The following is a 22,467-nucleotide window of genomic DNA, read 5'->3' as shown; positions in this document are numbered from 1 at the left end:
AAACATTCTCTCTCTACTGTTCTCAGTTTCTGCCTCGCCTCACTGTTCATCTTTGAATATAGGAAAGATGCCTCAGCTCTTTATGCTCCACTACTTCACATTCTTTTAATGAACACTGGTGTTGATTCAGGTGTTGCCGCTTCTGTTGGCCTGTTTCAAATTTTATTACCAAACATAAACATAAACAAAATGAGTCTTGGTTGTCACTTTAAAAACATTAAGAAAACATGTTCTTAATTGCTAAGCAATCAACATCCTTAACATCCATAAATACCCATAATCATCTCTAACAGCAATTGTTTTATTACATTTAAGCACAAAACAGTGACACCACTTGATACAGGGTGAAAAGAGATTGCTGCAATTATAAGAATCCATTAACGCCACCTCATCCAATCACAATAGGCCATTTTCCCAGTATACATAGTAACTTGTCTACTTACTAATAACTAACACTTCGGTCCTATTCAAGTGTCCCAATAAGACAAGACAGGGTGACAGGGAGACAGCATGAATAATACCAGGATCCTGAAACTGAAGTAGCTAAATAGCTAAATAGCATTTTGAATGTAAATGCCTACCCTCCACGCAGCGGCAGCCGGACTGCAACACCCAGGCGTACATGTCGGTCTTGGAGTGAGAGAGAAGCTGGTCTCCGGTCAGGTATGTGTTATGAGAAGAGGCGATGAAGTAGTTAGAGAGAGGCTGCTCCATGTCTTGATTCACCTCATGGTGCAAAGGGTTGAAAATGTCACATGTTGGACTGCGCATGAAACTTGTAAAACCTGCAGATAAACACAAATAAATGGAAATAGAAATGGATAGTGGCTAAAGCTCTGTGAAGGGCAAAATCAGCTGATAAAATCTTAACAACTATTGGATGGACTGGCAGAAATTTTTTTTACAGACAGTCACTACTCCAAGACGATGACTCCTACTGACTTTGGTACTCCCTCCCTTTCTATGAAGGTGCCTCCATGAGGTTGATACTCTTGGTCATTGTTCATGAATATAAACAGATATTGAGTTCAGTTGCAGAGGTAATGTCTGAACACAGCAAAGTACTTTAAATATTGCTTGTCATGCATCCCTTCCACATCAGATTCACAGCAACCAATTGTTGCCTGTTTTTGAACATCCTGAAATAAAAGTGACACAAAAAACGTTTTGATTTAAAACCAACAGCCACCAGGTCACATCATGCAACTTTGAACAGCTTCTAACAGCGACATCTACATATCTCTTCATCAGCATGTTGAGCTCCAGGAAATACAGAAGGATGATAGCACATTCAAATGACAGTACTGTGGTTTCAGCTTTTTTTGAGGTGATAGCCTACAGCATGAAGAGGAGTGACAGGGAAGAAAGCCTCCTTTCATCCAGAGAGGAGGAATAAAAATGAGACAGGAATACCAAGAGCAAGAGAAATCGGAAATAAGCAAGAAAGCAGACGAGGGAAAGGACGAAGACAGTTGACGTGGATAAGCTGACTGTGGAGGAGAAATGGAGAAATGTGATGCAAATATCACAGAGGTTTTGCTATGGAAAGTCTATGATCAGACTGGACAAGCAATCTTGTCGTGGTACCATTGTGGTTAAAGCCAGATTTTAACAGTCCACAGTGTGACATGAATACTTATACGAATTATACTGGATACTAAATACAGTCAACCAGATATAAAGAGACCAAATACTGTAGGTAACAGCTCATCACACTGTAAAAAGTTAATGTAAATCTGTTTGTACATTTCAGTCACATCTGTGCACAATGCATGTTTAATCACACATATTTCTGGCCTGCAGGGAGGACATCAGGCATACTGGTCTGATCAACCAGACACACAGCGTTAGCCTTCATGCCTCAAATGACAAGATTAGTCTCACCCCACCTCCTCCTTCTCTCATCTCCTCTCCCCACAGTCACTCCTCTTATTTCTGTCACACATTTCTGTTTCTCTTTCACTGCGCCCCCATTCTGACTTCCCGCTTTCTCACTCCAGCTACTCTGCTCAGTCTTCACTCCTTCTTCTCCCTTAAGCTCACCTTTCAGTTACATGAGGTATTTCTTAAAATGACAATAACACTTGCTAAAGACAAAATCCCAAAACATTCATGGCTGTTATTTTATCTCTTCAGATGCCACTGTTACAATTTAAGGTTTTTATTGTGAGTGGCCGGACTCACAGTAGATTATAAAAACGGGAGAAGTTAGTAATTGAAGAAGTTTAATTGGTAAATTTGATATTGAATTTAAAATAAATGGTGACGAAATTGTAAAACCAAAAGGTTGTATCTGCATCATAAATAAAAGTCTGAATCATATACTGTATTAAGCTGAGCACTACTCACTGAGCTGAGCGGAATTTGTCTCCTGGCCAGTAGGTGGCCAGTTCAAAAAATTATCAGGGAATAAACATTTTGTGTGATCTGGGTGATCTGAGAGTGGAAAGTGAAAAGTGGAAAGTGGAAAGTCAGTCCCATTTTCTTTGATACTTTCAAACTTGTTGTATTTAGACTCAAAAGCTTTGGATAGGAGGCAAGGTGATGATTTATATTGTCATTTCTTTTGTCAGTGATTTGTAATATTTGTTGTAGATGATGGAGGTCTGAAAATCTGATTGTATTCTACATTTTTGGTCTTTTGTTGTCACAGACATCATTCTGAGTCTGTCTTACATTAATTTTGTGAGGCCACATAGGCTTGGCATGGGTTAAATATGACACAATAAAAGCTTTATTTATTTATTTATTATAAAAACAAGCTTGACTTGCTGCTCATACTCTATATACTGTGTTTGATTCTGATCTTACACATTGACACCTCCTGAACAAACTTGAAATTGCATAAGCTGCATTAATAGCCAAGAGTTTGAGTTTGAGAGTCTGATAAAAAATAAATAAATAAATAAATAATAATAATAATAATAATAATAATAATAATAATAATGATAATAATGTGGAATAACAGAGTAACTGATGGAAACTGATGATGAACCACAACAGATACAGAGAGGGGAAAAGATAAAGAACGACTGAGCCCAAGAAGAAAAAAGGGAAGGGCCATGAAAGAAGATGGTGAAATGGGAGAACTTTACCTTCAATCCCCATTACGCTTCTTTGTTTATTCTCATCAGACACCTCAAACTTGTCAATGATTTCTGCAACATACTCTGGAGTCACATTGGCCATCTGCAGAGAAAAAAAAGATGAACAAACCAGTTACGTTAAGTTTAGTTTAGTTACCACGTACAAAAACATTAATTTCATGTATTGTACCACATTGAGCTAATAGCTAATTTTCATGTGCAAGGCCTCATTTTGAGCCACTCCCATTCTCCCTGTATGCATAAACACAAACTCAACACTTCCTGTAACTGTTACAAATTAAAAGCCTTCTAGTGGTTCAGGAGACAGAAACCCATTATTTCTCAACAGGGCTTTTATTTCTGTGCTGCAGTAGGCATATTGTCTCATTTCCAGTTGCTCGCACTTCTGTTGTTCACATGCTACTCAGATCTGCTACTTTCTTTGGCTTAGCAGTTACTGATGATTTCTTCCTCTCACACTCTTCTGCTCTCTCTTGTTCAGTGTGTCTTATGTTTATTCCTCTGCCTCCTTTAGCAATAATGGTAAATGTAATAAATTGCTGCAATCAAGGAGAGGCTCAGTAAATTGGAAACATGGTTCCACTTCCTGGCATCTCCAGAGCAGCCAGGAAGTGAAGCCAGTCATATACTAGGTTCATACCTCGCCTTGTGTTTATGTATAGAGTCAGACACAGAATGAATCAAGAGTGAATACTGTGAAATTAATGTCGACAAGTCTTAATTTGTTTTGGTATTATGGGAAAAAAAATTCTAATCTGCACAGGATCTCAAAGTATCAGGGAGATGGTGAAAGTAAAAGGCAGAGATGAAGGCAGAGCTGCTCCCAACGAGTCAGCCTTGAAGCTCTGGTCATCTGTTCTAAGAAGGGTTGTACAAGTGTTTTCAGAAGTGGAGGTGTAACATTATGAGTTACAAGAACAATATCGAAATGCAACTACTCAATTAAATTTAAATTTTATTAAATTCTCATAACTCATCATGTTGTTTTTCATTAGAACAGCCTTGTTGTTTCCTGTCTTTAAGGCTTGTTTATAAACAAGCCTTTAACTATGACCAGAATTAAATATTGAGTTGAGATGAGAAAATATGTAAATACCTGTTTAGACTCTTTAAGTAAATAACAAGGATTTAATCCCAGTCTAAATGCTAAACAAAGTCAGAATGACATCTTATTTTTATAATAAATTTGTGTTCCTCACAAATTAACCCTATAATGCCAAATGCATCAAATTTGATACAAGCATTTCTGAGACCTATTGCATCACCTTATGGTAAAAACTTCACTCAAAACCCTCTTGTATCAATCTGATACTTGTCTTCCAACCCCTGGTGGATACCTTTATCACTACAACAATTCAAACACAGCACATGGGACAATCCCAGTTGGCCACCTTCAGATAGTTCCCAACTCACTGGATCAAGGTAAAGAAAATTGAGATTTTTACAATTTTCCAGTGACATTTTCTTTGAAATTTTTAGTAATATTCAAACATGAACAATTAATCTGTTGAAGCAAGTTATAATTACATATTTTTTTGCATTTTAGTATGTAGTAAAATCATGTATAAAATTTGGGAAAACCTATATGCAAATAATTTTTTGTAATTTTTTTTTCAAATTTTGTGAAAGGGCCAAATAAAGGTTCCAGATTAAAGAAATCAGAATTTTCTGTCCATTATTTCTGGGGTCAGGCATTACAGGGTTAATTGTCAGCCATGTCATACCTGCAGCTAAGTCAGAGAACAGTATTAATGCAGAGAATCACAGGCTGGAGACAATAAACACAGTATAATGAAAAATTGCAAAGATAGGAAGTGTGTGTCAGAAACACAAAGACAAACACTGAGCAAAAAAAGGTGTGACAGATTGGCTTAGTGGAACAGACTCCTCTGGGCAGACAGCTGAGACAGAAGGAGTTAGGTCTTAGACTAAGGAGGGGGTGAAGAGAAATATTGCTTCTGAAATAGCTTAGTCCAAAGAAAGTAGTTTGGACACCTTATCGCGTCGGCTTTAAGAGCAATTTATTGTTTTTAACCCAAGACCAGTATGATCAGTGTGACCTCTCACCTTCTGCTCATTCCGCAGGAAGTTGGCCAGCTCCTCCACTGTCAGGTGGTCCTTCCTGTCACTGTACGCCATCATCAGCAGGAACAGGTCCCGTCTCAAAGACATCATCTTGTAGAAGACCAAGAACTCCTCGTATGTCAGTGTGCCCTGCTGATCGTCGGTGTCTGCTTCCTGTGTGGTTGATGAAATGGTAAGTCTCAATCTGTTCTATTTTAATGGTTAGACCAAACTCCAACACATGGCTTGCATTGTGACTCTGTGTGTTTGTTTTAAAAATACAGGTCAAAATCGCAAATCAAGAAACAAGTAAATTATAGGTCTCCCTTGATGGCATGCCTCCCAGTCATGGATTTCTGATTTCATGTTATGCATGTTCCAGATCCTCGTCCCATGAACTATCCCATTAAATTGGCTGCTAGCTACCTAGTTACATTCATGGAAAATAGCAACAGTAAATGACAACAAGCATGGGTGAGATCAATGCAGCTGAACAAGTAATTGTAAGTCTACTTACAAAAAAACTACTGTTAAATCAAAATATTATTGATAAATGTGGAAAAAAAGATTTAGTGATTTGCTCCTTGCAAGCCCTACCACAGTTTCTGTGGAAATGATGGGGTGGATACGTCATTCACTACACACAGGTTAAGGGAAAACAAAACAGAATAACCTCTCCTCACAAGAAATCAGCTAACATGACTCAAGTGAAACATTATGATAATTCAGTCTGATTATCAGGATCTATTATATGTTAGAAAATCAATATTTACTGTGAGTGATAAGCCAATATCAACACTGACACTATATCGGTCAATGCCCATAGTTTAAAATTAGAAACCATGTAGACTTGAGCTATAAAGGTGTGCACATGTGTAGTTGCAAACTGTCTCATCTTTCCTCCATCTCTTGTCATGTTTCTCTCCCTTTCACACTCATACAAACACAAATTCACACCAGTAACCACACACAATGTACCAGCTTTTATGACACAAACACATTACCTCTCCAACCAATTTTTCCTTTTCCTAACCTCATATGTCACCACATGTGGCTCACTGCTCATTTCATCCTGCCACTTCTCTCCGTCTGCTCGCTGGGATCCAGCTTCTCATATTACCTGGATCTCACGGGGGCCCATTCGACTCCACACCAAATCTAATAATACCAGCTAATGCCTCCATCACCCTCCCATAATGAGCTCACTGTGGGCACTGGGGATTCGATCATAGACACAGTCTACACATAACCAGCAGGATAAATTACTGTGATGGACTTCATCAGAAATGCATGGACAGAAAACAAAGGGATTCAGGGTATTTTAAGCAACAGCACAAGCTGTTCTGGTGGCAACGCTGCTGTCTACCAAAGCTTAGGGATAAATTAATGAAATTTTCTATGTAATCTTAACTCAAGAGAATGGAGTGATTTACAGTGTGAAATGACAGTTTAGCCCATTATGAAAAGATAAAAACTTTCAGCTTCACTAAATCTGGGATTTAGGTGACACTACATTCTTTATCATATCAGCAATTTTCAATAAAAATGTCATAAATTCTGCAAGACAATTTCAATTCCATTAGCAAATTTAAAGGCCCTGAAAAACATATTTTTTTTCTTTTCAAATCAGCTTCATACAATTATCAATAGTTCCTTAAGAAAACTGGGACTTAAAACTGATGGGAACGACGAAATATGTGATGCTGGGTTAGTGAAAATCTCCACTTTGTATTTGTTGTTTCAACTTCCCAACCCTGATTAGCTAATATCTGCCTTGCAATAACCCTTTGGTTTTATCTACTTCCTGACTGTTTTGATTGTGGTAAGTATGTTTTTTGTTTTGTTTTGGGTTTTTTTTGTGTGTCTTTGACAAAACAACATCTATCCTTCATTTCTCTGCCAGTTTCTTACACCTAAACACTGTTGCTTCTGAAGCTGGTCAGTTGTAATGGACACCCCTAAAACAAACCCTTGTCCAAATTAAAACATCAATCAAAACACAAACAAACAAGAACATCAACCATCTCAATCAGTTTAATGAACTATCATAATTAACTAAATTTATTGTTCAAGTCAACCAAGCCTTGTAGAATGAAGGCAAATTTGTGTTTGTGGTAAATAGATAATAAAACAAGAAAATGAAAAAGTGAGAAATTGAAAAATCGCCTCCAACTGAGATTATGCACATTACTACTTACTTTAAAAAAGCAGAGAAGTGTGGATTTCTGACATTATTCAATGTGACTTCTGTTTTAAAAATTGAGACAGCCCTTATCCTTAAACTACTTCATCCTTTTCCTCTGAACGTGTTTCTCTCACTTATGAGCATATGAAATATTTCTTGCTCATTTATTTGAATAACACAAATGCACAAAAAATAAAAAATGTAACACTAATGTGACATCATTGATCTAAAATATTCATATAAAAGGAATTTTACGAGTTTAAATCAATGCAAACATCCTTTTTTTTTACTTACAGACTTGATATATGTGTATTTGAATGTTGTGGTAATGAAATTCTATCAACCCATATCGTAAGAAATGAAATGAATGTAAGAACAATTTATTGTAGGCTATACGTGAGATGTGAAATTGTAAACATAGCTGTTAGTTTATCTTATTGAGCATTGGCCAGGATTTAACAGTAAATGAAACGGCTCCAGATTCTGACCTGAAACATTTGCTTGACCTTCCTGCGTGGCAGATTGACATTCAGCTTGTGGAGAAGCTGGTAGATCTCTTCAATGTTCAGGAGACCATCTCCATTTTTATCAGCCTCCTCAAACGTCTGCTTCATCCACGTCACAGACACACACATTAAGGAAAATCAGGTATGCATCATGTGTATATGTGGAAACTGTATGTGGATAGTGTCATTTGAGCATCTGATGTATAAAAAAACAAGTAAATCTGTCTGTGTTATTTCAAGTATTTCAAGTCAATGCTGTTTTTATGAATCATGGTCATGTAATGAAAACTCACGACTTTATTTCAGGAAGATTCACCAGCTACCAGATTCACCAGCTACCAAGTTAGTCTGACTTTGAACATTGGGTTACAGGGGGATGAAACTAAATCAAACATGAATATGCCACTTGCCACCCCTAGCAGTACTGCACATTGGTTCTGAGAATAGAGTTACTCATAAGTTGAAACCTTTAAATTCTCATTCTGGAGAAGGATTTTCTTTTGAAAAATTTAGTGAGCTGAGAAAAAAAACCCAAATCACATAAACACATTTTCTTCCTTCCTAGACCATTCATATGCTCTTGACAAGACACAGTGTTTCATCTGACAACAGTGATTTGTATGTAAGTTTTATGTAAGGATATTGGTTGTGTGTACGCTGCCGTTTGGCCAGAGAGTCCTCATCGCTGATGCCGGCCATCAAGTAGCGGAGGCCAGTTATCCAGGTTCTGGCTTCTTCTGCATTGGACGTCACCAGGTCGAGGGACTCCATGTGGTTTCCATGGTACACTGTGAAACAGCAGGCCGAGTCGAAGCTGCCATCTGCATGCCGATGGAAGATGTCCGATTGACTGCCCTCTGTCACTTTGTACAGCGAATCAATGGTGACTGAACAAGAGAAGATGTGGGATGGAAAGGAAGAGAAAAGACTAGTTTGATTATTTGTTAAAAGGCCTAGAAATAAGCTGGAGCCTGATGTTGCCTACTCCTCTCTGCCATAGACCTATTATTGCTATTAAAAATACATCAGTGAACCACATGTTCCTTCATTATCATGAACACTGACACAATTTAATTTGAGTCCGTCCCACATACATCATAAATACTCAGTAGAACACCAAATATGTATTAATCCACAGCTGAGAATAGACCCCAATAAATATGCTGTTTACTCCTGTTTAAAAAAAAACTACAGTGTCCAGCTGCTGTTGGAAATTATGAATAAAAGAAACTATACTGTACATTCAATCTGTCAAAGTTAGGTGTCAAAGAAATCCCTTGCTTCGAGGGACTCCTTCCTTAAAAATATCTTCTTTAATAGATGAAAGAAAGATGAAATATAAAATAGATTTTAAGTTTAGAAAAAAAAAGAGTGCACTGATATCAGATATCACCTGATGTCTTGGGTTCAGCGGAGAAAAAGTATGGATTGGTGTATCCCTAATGATGGAGGAATGACTGGAGCAGAGAGACCAAGTAGTCATATGTAAAAAGTCTGTATTCCTTTTTGATATATAAAAAGCCATAATCAGCGATAAGGCATAAACAGCATTATGCAATCTCCTAACTCTCTCTGCATTTCTCTGTCATGTGTAAAAATACATAGAGAAGGCAATTCCTGTGGGCTTAAGAGTGTATCACAGTCTAATGAGATTGGAGTATAAACTTAGCTATCTTTGATTCTGTGTTAGGAGAGAGAAAAGCCTGCTGTAGACATGTATTTTCACATTTGCTTTATCTGTCTTTTTATTTCTCTTGTTCTCTCCTTACAGTAGAGGGTGTCTCATCCGGTAGTGATTGTCATCAGTGCACTAATGTGTTTTGTGTTTTGAGAAACACCATTATGTTTAACCGACAGATTAAAGAGTTAATGATTTGAAGATTTTATCCAATTAATTGCCTTCTTACCCACGTAAATAGTGTATTTTGTAATAATCCCCTGCAAAATTATCCATTTTCTCCATTACACTCAGTTCTCTCATCCCTTTACATAACCTCCTCTCTGAAATTCTACTATGACTGGAAGTAACAGTATGGCAGCGCTATTTTGATCCTGCTCAGAAAGACAGCACACACCCTCTGAAAGCACATATTCAGAGAAAAAACTGGGCAGCTGGTAGCGTGTGTATGCCTCAACTTCTGGAGCATGACTGATTTTGATGCTGCAGTTACCAGCAATGAGCCAGATTCAAACCAGACACTGCACTGCTGGCGCCTCATGAACAACCCCACCACACCACCAAGTCCTCTTCAAATTGGGATCTTCTCTCTGAGCACTTTCACTTTGGGTGTTGGACTTCAAAATTAATGCAGCCTCGTAAAGTTTGAACTCACTACCATAAATATACCAAGAAGTCCTGAAACACCAGGATTCACTTGGTCAGACAAGTTGCTCTTATTTTCTAAAGCATTTCAATATTACTGTGCTGGACCAGAGTAGTCCTCTTACTCCCTCCCTGATGAACAAAAACATTTGAGCTCTGTTTCTTAGAGCTTTTCAAAATTCAATCCACTTCACAGGGATCGAACCCACAACATCAAAACCACTGAATGGCCCACGTACGCCAATCTTTCCTCTTGAAAGGCAGAACAGAAAGGTAACAGTCAAAAGCTCTAAGAAAAAGCTTAGAACCAACCTTAACTACATAGTCCAGCATGTTTGAGGACTGCTTGGAAGTTTCGAGGTTTGATTTTTTTTTTTTTTTTTTTTTTGAGGCTCTGTGAGTTTTGGAATCCAACACCCAAAGTGAAGACTTAAAGGCTCTGCAAAATACACCCTGTAATGGATGCAATGCATAATTGTCCAGGGTGTCAGAGGAAAGTTTTAAAATTTTGAGGTTGCAGGTTCAATCCTCATGTAGCATATAAACTTTGAAGTCAGACTTCTTTTTTTTTTTATTATTTTTTTGGGCTTTTTATGCCTTTATTACAGATAAGTGGAGACTGACAGGAAAGGGGGCAGAGAGAGGGAAATGACATGTAGGAAAGAGTTGGACCGGTCGGGAGACGAACCAGTGACTGCCTACTAAGAGCATCTTACACTCAACATGGGACGCGCCCTAACCACTCGACTACCGGGCTGCCCCAGAAGTCTGGCTCAGGGAAACAAAGGAATTTTTGATCAAGGGATCAATCACTGTGATACTTACTGCAACTGGATAAAAATGTCCAAAGGAAAGAGTCAAAAGCTCTGAGAAATAAAGCTCAAGTGTATTTGGTCAAACAGCTCACAGTGATAAAGGACTGCTCTATAAAGTTTTGAAATACAATCCTGCTTTGAATTTAGATGTTTAACACCTTAAGGAAACAAAGGTTTTGATAAACATTAATCAAGTGTCTGTTTATAAGTAGCTTAGGGAGTTAGAGGAGTGCTTGGAAGTTTTGAGAATGTGGGTTCAATCCTTACTAGGCTCACAGAATTTTGAAGTCCAACATCCAAAGACTCAAATGAGTTTTTTTTTTTTTTTTTTTTTGTACAACATTTACACAGACAGCTCCACTGCAGACCTTGGCTATGGACCACATATTGATAACTTTTAAAAGAAAATTACAAAAGCAGTCTTGTGGTTAAATTATTTAAGAAAGCCTTACATGGAAAATGTCTATCTGTTTTGTCTTTTTAACATGACTAGAAATAGAAGTCACACTATGTGTAGTCCCATACACGCATGTGTATACAAGTGTGTAAGTATGCGTGCATGCATACTCACTCTTGGCCTTCTCACTCTTGCGTGAGGGCTTCCAGCGGATGCAGGAGCGATGCTCATCCAGGTAGAAGAGCCTCACCAGTCCTTTGGATCCTGTCTTCAGCTTTACCATCTGTGTCCCAGACTGCATCACACTCATGCATCGCTCCACTGGAGATAAAAACACAAACATTGAGGTCAGTGGAGCACTATATTAAGACACAAAGGGAACAGGTGCCTGTCTTTATTTGTCTTTTCTCAGGAAGAGGTAAGGCAAAGTGTCACAGAGTCGCACAATTAGTGGAGCAGGCAGCAGCTGATGTGGGTGAGAGTCCAAACTGCAACAGAGATGCTACTGTGTGAACACACAGGGCTGCTTTTCTGTTATCCACTGACCTGTTCCTGAAAGCAGCTCAGAGAAGGGACAGAGAGATCTCATAGAGAGAGCCATAGCTAATGTGTGTCCCTCTGTTCTACATTTCACAGAGGGCCTCTAGGCTCTGAGGGGAGAACATTTCGGCATCATGTTGAGGCAGGTGGAAACTGCAACTGGGCTGCTTCATCAGAGCCCAAAATGTAACAAAAATTTGCTTGGGCTTTCTGATATTAGTCTATGTATTATAGACTATACAGTATATAGGCCTAGTCTAATATTACAAATATCTGCTTTTTGTCGTTTGTTTTTTGTAATTTGGTGGAATACACCCTTTAAATAGGCTGAGACGGTACCAGTTGCTGCTGCATTATTGGTGTTTTAAATACTGTGGCATTTATATATCTATCTGCTCCCTCAGCTTCAACACGACACACATTTTCACACTGGGTGCAAGGTGATGGATGACAGTTCACTGTCTGCAGTAATTTTTGCACTGCAGTACGCAATATGTATGTGCATCATATAGTCTGAAGAGAAACTACATTTCTGGCATCTGTCATCTGTAGGTAAAGGTTCAATTAAAGACACTTGAAATGAACTGGAGAACGTGTGGAGAGGGAAAATAATGGTGGAGTGTTCTGAAAGAAGAACAGAGGGACAGAGATGATGGTAAGCAGTGACTTTGTGGTTGATTGCTTGACTGCCAGGCACAGTCCAGCATCGGAAAAGGATAAAAGACAAAACTTCAAACTTTTTACTTTTCATGACAGCCGGTGGCAGGGATACAGATGGGGAATGACAGAGAGGCAGGGAGATTTCCATCCTCATTAGTGGAGTGTATGCACGCATACCTGTGTGTGTTTGTGTGTATTAGTGTGTGCTTGGTTGTGCATGTGTGTCCTTGTAGCATTGTACTTTCATGTACGCAAGCAATATGTTCATGTTTGCATGCATCAGTATGCACGTACACCAGCCAAAACATTGAGACAGTAAATGAAGAGCGTAAAAAAATGTTATCAAATGTTAACAGATCACATACAGAAATGTTAATATTTCATTAAGAGGCACAACCTTGAAGAGTAAACAGTCTGATAACAGTGTACAAAATATTGGGGCTTGAGCAATGGGACTCAAGCAAAGTCCTCCAGGTGGAAGGACAGACTCTCCTTGTACGAGGCAATCTCGTAATGACATTCTTAAATTCCTGGTGCTAAGTAATGATAGTCTACACTGAAAGATGAAATATACCCCACATACTGCTTGCGTGTTCCCAGTTTTTCTTTTTATCCTGACTACCAGAGATCATCTGTAAATTGATTGGACATAGTTTAGAAATTGCTGTCATGCAATTCACACTGCATGTCAGGACAAAAACCAAGCCCCAAGGTCCAAGGACCTCTCTGTTGGACTGCCACAACAGGACTGTAGTGAGGCAGAAATCAGGGCAAAGGCATAAAACCATTTCTAAGAGTGTTACTAGGACAGTTGCCTTTATAAAATAGAAGTTTAAAATCTCCAGGACTCTTCCTAGAGTTGGAAAACCAAAACTAAAAATAATGTTAGAAACATGCATGGAAAATCTAGCAAGAGAACCTAATGACTCAAAGTCTTCTAGGGCACACACGCACAAAAAATATGAAAATGCATATTCTGAGATGGCATGGGTGATTATCTTCAAAGACAACTAAAGTCAAATCTCTCATGTTTAAGCATACTTAACAGAAAACGAGCTGAGTCGAGCACTTGCTAACAGGCTCTCTGTCTTGAGGACAGATTTAGCAGTGACACACATTTGGTTCACAATATTTCTCAAGTTGTAAATGCTTGCTCCATCCTGAGACACACCAGCTCACAGTCAAGGTAAACTAAAAGTCTGTTAAAGGTTGTGCAAACACAAATATCTGGGCTCCAGGTAGCTGCTATTTCTTGCTGTTGCTGAACAGTGAGTGATTAATAGATAGGGTAAGATTGGGTTTTATCCAAGTTAAATGGACTGTAAAGGTCACCTATTATAGCAAACCACAGCTTCTATGCCTGAATCTATTTAAAGTACAAAGGATTACAGGTGTTTACATCTGGTCTATAGAGCCACTGTGTGCAAATAAAACAAAGCAGTTGTTACTAAAGATTGCCTCAGGCCTTTGTTTTTTTATGAACCACACTTTAGCAAATGGTATTAGAATAATGGTTTGAAGCAGTAGTCATTATTTTTTCTATTAAGACAACCAGCAGACAAAGAGCAACATTAGTATTCATCTGGAGTCGTGTGTCTGTCCACCTGATGAGTTCAAGTCCAGTATTCATGCCTTTCTTAGTTCTGGTCTCCATCAACATCTGAGGGAAATATCTGGTTCTTTAACTTTAAATAAATTCATCTCTCTGCTCTTTGGTGCTGGACATGTAGTCCATGTATCAATTAAGTTGTGGCTATGAAACCAAAACAATGAGCTAAAAAAACATGCCAGGACAACACACGGAGCTAAGGAAAACTGCAGATATATAATTAGAAATGACTGCTTTCACATTATATATCATTATTTGATCCATTGTCAATACCAAAATATTTATTAGTGCAGCTTTAAATCCCAATGCAATAACATGAGACAATGGCAGCCCCCTGGAAAGAAGGTCACAATTTGCAAATCAGTCTGTTGCACTTTTGATGAAATTGGACATCAAACAAATGTGTTTCTCTGGTTCTTGCAGAGGACAGCCTATCAGGAAAAAGTGGTAAATTGTAACATTATTTTCATGAATTCCGCAAATCATAAGTAAACAACAACAAAGAAACCCACTTAATTTCTTGTGTGGTACTACAGTTTCCCACCAGTGTAATATCTGCTCCAGCATAGAACAGGATAGACGGGATCTTAAACTCAAGGCTTCATTAAACCCCACAGTAGTCAACTACAACACTGATTAAGATTATAAAAGGCATGTATTACATAAGTTATAGTGGATTATTGAATTATATTGTAGGGATTAATATAAACCCATATCTGCTCATGATGTATGAGCAAGTACTTTACAGTGTTGAATAGAAGAAGTACAATAGAAAACAATAGAACACATAAGGTACAGAGAATCAGGGAAAAAGAATTAACCAGAAAAAGAAAACAGGCTATGTTGAATTATTTATCTCTAATGCCACTTCAGAAATTCACAGCTTCATTAACAATGGGATTCAGTAGAGGTCACTGTCGAATGTGGGTTTACTGAAGTATTGATCATATCCACAGTCTCTGCTCCACTGAACAGGTATGATCTTCTAGGTATTTGATCCAACACTGTTTCAGGCTACAAAATTCATGACTCAGATTACACAAGCTTCCAACAACACATCTCACATAAATGAGGCCTAAAGTGAATGAATGCTATTGACCACTTTCCACCACTTTAAATATGTAAAAGTGTCCTTCTGAAAAGTCATCCTTTTTTTCATTTACCTCAATAGCCAATAAGAGGCAGAAATTAGGAACAGACATGTACAGGTACCATTTCATCATCTGTTTCTGTCTCTGTGCTGAAGCACAACTTAAAAGAGCACCACATACAGTACATATCGCTGCTTCTCCCTATGTTTCCACCATATATCCCTGTTATTCCTTGACATTTCTGCCAGTGTTCTCCACTTTATTCTCTGTCAGCATGATAAGGACCATTAAGAGTCAAACCTGGTTAAGCTGAAGACTGCAAAGCAAAAGACCCCAGGAGAAGAGGTAGCAGGGATAATATCTGCTGTGGAGAGGGGAGCTGCCTCATAATCAAAGATGAAAACCAAGAAATGGCTCTCCAAAGCCCAGTGATTGTTGAAGCAAATGATCAGTGCCCTTCACATCTTAACTCTCATCCCCTGTCCCATTTTCCCCAAAGCATTAAGAATAGGACCAAATGACCATGAGGATTTAAATTTACAGTTTTTATCCCACTGTCTATCTGGCAGGGCCTATCAGGAAAACAATTTCAGTGTCTTCTGACATGTATATCCAAGTTATCAACAAGTGCCACTCTGTATATAAAATATGATTAGCTAAGACTAGCTAAGAGAATAAAATAAAATATGTAAAGCAGCTGTTTTCTGTGTGACTCCTACTTTTTCGCTCCCAATTCTTATTCAACGAACGTGTGTCTTTGTGTGTTCATTTGCTGGAGTGCATCTATGTTTATGTGTGCCTGTGTGTACATGTAAAAACTCATCGTCTCTGTCGGCACACAGCACAGAGAGCAGATCAAAGCTTTGTCTTGCCACAGAGGCTGAGGCAATTCAAACATATTTAAATGGGGTAGGTGACAGAAAGATCCCTGTGATAACCTGATGAACAAAGGCCATCCTCACTTAGATCCATACAATGTAGGTCAGGCCAGGACAGCAAACACATAACACAGAGCACCTGGCATCACATTATCATCATTAGCAGTTTTCACTCATCATTTTCATTCGTAACCTCATTTTAGTTTATAATCAGTTAGGGCTAATATTTCAGTTCTTGAATGACTCTGCATGACACCTCTGTTGAGAATTGGTCAGAGGGTGATGAGTGAAATGGACCACAGTGCAAGGACTTATCTTAATTTATTCATAACTACATAAATTCATATTCAGCAGCATCTGTCTGATCCATCATGCACTATTCATGCGACATAAGGCACCAGTACCTGGATTATCCCAGCCAGTTCGACTATTGATGAAACACAACAAGCACTGCGATCAAACTAAAGAGAACTGAATGGAGGTGTGGCGTGGCGTAGAAATTTTTCACTCAATGCTGTTTAACCTGTTTGCTCTCATGACCTGAAGATGTGTTTTGTGTGCTGAAGTTTAATTAAGCTATGATCAGCTTTGGTTCGATGATTGTCCACAGGACAAAATGAATGACATTTACACATAATTGTTGCTATGGCGAGTAGAAAAAAAAACTGAAATCAAAACACAAACAAGATAAATCTTCTCTTGCATGTAATGAGCAACAGCTCATTAAGACAAGCTTTCTGCAGGTTCAAAGTTATGGCTGCAGAAAGTGAGCAATTCGATCAGCCTGGGGATACTGATACATAAACATGAGCTCCTGCTCTTTTCATGTGCTATAAATAGCACCAGCAAGCAAAATGTTCAATATGCAATATGTTTGTCCACATACACACATTTTACCATAGGAAGACAACCTACACAGTAACAAAAAAATATCAAGAGGTTTTTAAACAAAAAGGCAGAAGGTGAGGCAGTGGAAAAAGCATAGTGCTTCCCTAAAGCACATTGAGTTATAGTGTCTAGACTCACACACATACACACACACAGACATTAACTTACCAATTTGTGTAAGCCTGCATTTTTGTGGTACAGCCACGGTGCCACCAATGTGGTAGACATTACGTGCCAGTAGAGTCGCTACAGTTAACACAGCAGATTTTTCATCGGGACCACAAATGAAGGTGGACCGTACTCTATGAGCAGATAAAACATCTAGACCAAAAAGTGAGGAATACATTTCCTCCATGTTCTCCTCAGAAAATAAGGTGCCAGTAGGAGTCACATCCACAACATATTCGGCTCCACCTGTAGGTAAAAGCTCTGAAAGAACACTTTTGGTTTTCCACACGTCAGACTTGACGGACACTCCAGACTGACTTCAGACTTTAAGCTTCCACACTCCCAAATCCTCCTCTGTACTGTGCTCAGGTCTGTGGCAGCACCTTCATCTGACAGTCTTCTATCTCTGAAAACACACGTTTCCACCTCTCGCCTGGTCATCTGTTCTCCACTCCCGCCTCCTGCACCTCTGATGTTCGCAGGTCCCACAGAATATGTGCAGCTGTGTCAGTGTGGCACACAGATTTCTATTCAAGGTTCAGCAGCTACAGTATTGTTTGTTGTGTAGTTTATGGAGTGATTATGTTGAGCAGGGTAAGAGAGTGCAGCAGATGCGTGTTTCTGCCTATCAGCTGGACTCATAAGGGTCAACCAGTGAGTTACGGGGATAAGAATGATGACATAACATTTGTGATAATGCGCTACCAAAAGGACGATTTAATGGGTTGACATGCAGGGTGTGTGTGTCTGTGTATGTATGTGTGTGTGCTACAAGAAGAATCACCAACAGCACATCTGTCCATCTTGTACTAAAGGCAATTCTATTTCACGTAGGCTTTGCTTTGCAGGGTGAAGTCCTCTTCATCCGTGCTGACTGTGTGAACTAAAATTTTCAAAAAGGACTTTGATGGAACGCCCATGGCGACCCATTGTGATGTAACCAAAAAATAAAAATAAAAAATAGGAAAAATAGTAGAATTTCACTTTGATGGAAACTCGTCTCAAGAGGGATGCAAGTCTCGTGCCAGCACCACAGCTATCGCAACAATATGCAAACAACGTCATTAATTCCACATAAAAATAAGTACATTACAAAACTGCCTCCAGACACATGTCAACTTGAGCTCAAAACTTCCTCCTCCGAACTGCATCACATGGCAGTGATGTAACCAAAAAAAAAAAATGCAAGCATGAAAAAGTGTTAGTAAAGAGTTGCCAATAAAATACAATTCCTTACAATAATTACATGTAATTTTTTTTATCCCGTCTGAACAGGGCAATGTTCAGTATATCGATATAGATTTTTGGGAACGTTCATTGTACAACCTCTCTGAAATAAACAATATTAACATCTGTCCACTGTCTCTCTAGTAATGGTCTTTTATTTAACACCATCATATTATATCATCATCATATCCAAGAGAAACATGAAAAGTCCTCTTTTCAGATTAGATAGATATGTCATGATTATTAATATCACTGAATAAATCAACAATGATAAACCCCAAATTACACCTTGAGTAATCCCATCATAACTTCTTCTTACATATATTCCCGAATTTGGGGTTATGTCATCCAGTCCCCACCCTGTTTCACTGTTCTCAGTACACTCAACAGCTTATGAAATTAAATTAATCAGGCACACAGCTCTGTGGCCGATGATGACTTCTGGATAAATGTGTCGGGAAATGAGACTGCACCATGCGGGATAAACGTTGCCAGCATATTTGTGACAGTACTGAGCATGAGCCTTGGCAAACCAGTGTGATGCCAACAAAGTGAGGTGGTCATATTTACTCAAGCGTAATAATGACCAAATAATAAAATGACAATTAATCCATCCATCCATCCATTTCCTGCCGCTTATGCAGAGTCAGGTCACGGTGGCAGCAGATTAAGCAAGGTACTCCAGATGTCTCTCTCCCCAGCAACGCTTTCCAGCTCCTCCTGGAGGACCTGAGGTATTCCCACAACAGATGAGTTATGTAATCTGTCCAGCACACTCTGGGTCTACCCCAGGGTCTCCTACCAGTTACGCATCCCTGCAAAACTTTCAATGGAAGGCATGCAGGAGGCATCCTGATCAGATGTCCGTACCACCTCAAGTGACTCCTTTCAACACAATGTAGCAGCAGCTTTACTCTGAGCTCCCTCTGGAAGTCTAAGCTCTTCACCCTATGTAGAAGAATAATCCCAGCCACCCCACAGGGGAACACTCTTTTCAGCAGCAGGGTTGGAGTGAAGATCAACTGGTAAATCAAAAACGTTGCCTTCTGGCTCAGCTTCCTCTTCACCACAGTGGTCAGGTACAGTACAGAACTCTAGCTGCACCAATCATGCTCCATTTTATCCTCACCCATGAACATATCCCAAGATATTTAAACACCTTCAGTTCAGGCAAAAGTAATCCACTGAAGGGACAAATCCGCTGTTTTCCTTCAGAGAACCATGGTCTCAGACTTGGAGCTGCTGACTGCCATCCCAGGCACTTCACTGCGAACTGCCCCAGTGCATGATGTAGGTCAGGGTCCGATGAAGCCAGCAGAAGCATTTTGTCTGCAAAAATCAGGGAGGTGATTCAACCGGACTCCAACACCTTCTGGTTCCCCTTTTTAAGTATGACAACAACCACTCTAGTCCTTCTCCATAACCTCCTTGAAATCCTACCACACTGAATTCTCAAAAAGTACCAGTCATCAACATTATATGAATGACATTTCATTGATTCATTTTTCACTGAGGCCTGGAGCCTTTCCCAGCATGCATTAGGTGGAGAGCAGGTAAACAAAATGAATCAATTGTCAGTCAGGACTAACACAGATAGACAGATTTTACACATTCACACCTATGGGACAGCTGGAGTCTCTAATCCACCTGATGTGTATCATTTGGAGGAAAGCTGCATGAATGCGGGGATATCATGCAGACTGCACGCACAAAGGAGTACACAGCAACAACTCATCTTCTAATGCACTGTAAAAAAAAAAACTGAATAGAAAAAACATACATTCAAAATATCTCTTATCTTGATCACAAACTTCACTTCAAACGTCAGGCTCACTATTTACAAGACAAAGCTCTGGGTGGGCTGGCAGATGGATTTTGTTACTGTTAGGCAGAGCTAGCTGTTTCCCTCTTTTTCAGCCTTTATGCTAAGCTAAGCTAAACATTTGCTAGCTGTAGAGTAGCTTCATATTTACCACAAAGACAACAGAATTGTATTGATATTCTCTGTTACCTCTCAGCAAGAGGGCAAATAAGCATATTTCTGAAAATGTCAAACTCTTGTGCAATAAGTTGATCTTTTGTTTGCTTGTGGCCTAAATTTCTATTTAAAAAAACAGATAATATTAAAGACTTTAAATGGTCATGTCTAGATAAGCAACAATTGCATTTAAAGATAAAAAACATCCTCTGCTATTGTTTAATGAATAGTTATTTTTGAAAATTTTAACATTGAAAAATTAATCAATATTGTGTTCATGAGGTTTGAAGTGATTCATGATTTCCACCTGTAAATTTTATGTGTTTGACCAAATGACCAGTGCTGTATTTTTCAGGAGAGGACAGTTAAAATAGTTTTTCAGGATTCCCCCTCTTGTTTTCATTTTTTCAGGATTTCTATCTAATTTTTGACTAGCTGCTTAAACACTGCATGAACAAGATTTAAAAAATGCATTCATACAATCCTTAAGGACACTGACAAAAGGCTGCTACTGACTAGCAGTACCAACATTTAATTCATGTTCATGAAAGTGGCAGTTTATCATTGGCAGTGTTTCCCCCTCTATTACAGCCTCAATGCTTCACCAGCAGTGAAAACTATTGGCACTAAGGGGGGCAAATTCAAACAGAAATACCATTTAAAAGAAGCTAATAACACAAAACCTGTGGGGAAGTAGTCAAAAAAATATTTTTGGTATATTTTGGGCTTATTAGTGACATAAAAGGTTTGGGAACACTGGGAAATGATGAGCAGCGAAAACAGCGAACACACACTCTTATCTCACAGTCGCTCACTTTGCCTAATTAACAGCGCTCAAGGCAGCGCTCAAGTCACCAATGCTACGAATGGGTTCCCAGGTCCCCCAGGGGTGCAGGGTGTAGAGCAGCACCAGAATAAAAATAAACACATGACAACTGCAGCATGATAATGCATTCACTGAAGACGCTACAAGGGGCTCCCCAAGTAGAGGAGTTCAGCACTAACATCAAAGAAGGGAACTGAAGCTTGTGTCAGTCTGTATGTGTGTGTGCATGTAAGCATGTATTTGCATGTTTTATGTGCACAGGCAATGTTCAAGCTTCTTCTTTCTTCCTCCCAAAGCCAGGCTGGATGACTGTGAGAAGATTGAGATACAGTATCTTTGGCAGCAGAGTCAGACTTCCATGCAAACTGTCTGATCTCAGCTACTTCAAAAGAAACAGAAAGAGAAGCCATAACTGCCCGCCTGTGTGGTGCTTCAGGAAAGGCCTTCAAGTGTTGGCCACATAACTAAGTGGAATAAGCTTCAAGGTAGCTTATTAACTGCTGAGTGGGTGGACGAAAATGAAATAAAAGTAGGATAGATAATAGATCATTTTCTTTCAGTTTTGATCTTAGTGTATCTAAGTTTCAGTTTTGATCCTAGATACAGGAACATTGAGCTCTACAGGTATATGGAAATCTAAATGCTCTTGAAAACTGCTCAGCTGCAGCTTTATAACAATGATAAAGAATCCCAGTTAGTTTTAAAAGCTGGTGTTTTAAAGTCTCATTGTACATGCTTAATGCAAGAACAAATGTGATGTATTGGAAGCTAAGTCGACATGCAGGCAGACACAGTAATTCATATTCCATGAAATTCATGTGAATGCAGATTATGGTGCTGTAGAAAAGGCAGAATAACAATAGCTGTGACACAGATTTTTCTTAAACTAGATACAACTGTAAAAAGGAACAAAGAGATTGGCAGAAGCTTTGCATTATTTGGATTTTTTCTGATACTACCTGTGTTTCAGTATCAATGCCAAAACAATACCTTTAAGGTTTCTTTTACTTTTTTCTATGTTAGGATATAATGGAGTAACGGGGTCCTGAGCAGAGAAGTCTTAGTCACACCCCCTTTGTGTATGTTGTAAAACTGAGTTTCTATGTTCTTTATTTTGCTTTCCAATCTAGTTTCGCATGTGTTTCATGTATTGTTATGTGATCACACTGGCTGTATGCCTGCTGCTTCGCTGCTACTGCCAGCTC

At 38.9% G+C, this 22,467-nt stretch overlaps 1 protein-coding gene across 6 annotated transcripts in view; it reads right to left on the bottom strand.

Annotated features, from left to right (window-relative positions):
* plch1 (phospholipase C, eta 1) overlaps window positions 1–22,467 on the bottom strand; it is a 59,372-nt gene that overhangs the window by 23,644 nt on the left and 13,261 nt on the right. For 5 of the 6 annotated variants that reach the window (XM_071496719.1, XM_071496720.1, XM_071496716.1 and 2 more), the window contains 6 exons: window positions 11,572–11,718; window positions 8,506–8,749; window positions 7,845–7,974; window positions 5,175–5,345; window positions 3,096–3,189; window positions 582–785 (listed from right to left, as the gene is read on the bottom strand). In XM_071496719.1, coding sequence (XP_071352820.1) covers window positions 582–785; window positions 3,096–3,189; window positions 5,175–5,345; window positions 7,845–7,974; window positions 8,506–8,749; window positions 11,572–11,718 — 990 coding nt within the window. Of the gene's footprint in view, window positions 1–581; window positions 786–3,095; window positions 3,190–5,174; window positions 5,346–7,844; window positions 7,975–8,505; window positions 8,750–11,571; window positions 11,719–17,231; window positions 18,412–22,467 lie in introns of those variants that run through there. The other variant, XM_071496721.1, reaches the window with a different exon arrangement.

Source organism: Trachinotus anak, unplaced genomic scaffold (assembly GCF_046630095.1).
Source record: "Trachinotus anak isolate AG129_WGS33_773 ecotype Australia unplaced genomic scaffold, CSIRO_AGI_Tana_v1 ptg000014l, whole genome shotgun sequence".
In the NCBI taxonomy this organism is placed as follows: Eukaryota; Metazoa; Chordata; class Actinopteri; order Carangiformes; family Carangidae; genus Trachinotus; species Trachinotus anak.
Note: the sequence above shows the minus strand (reverse complement) of the source record. Positions and strands in the feature narration are given on the sequence as shown.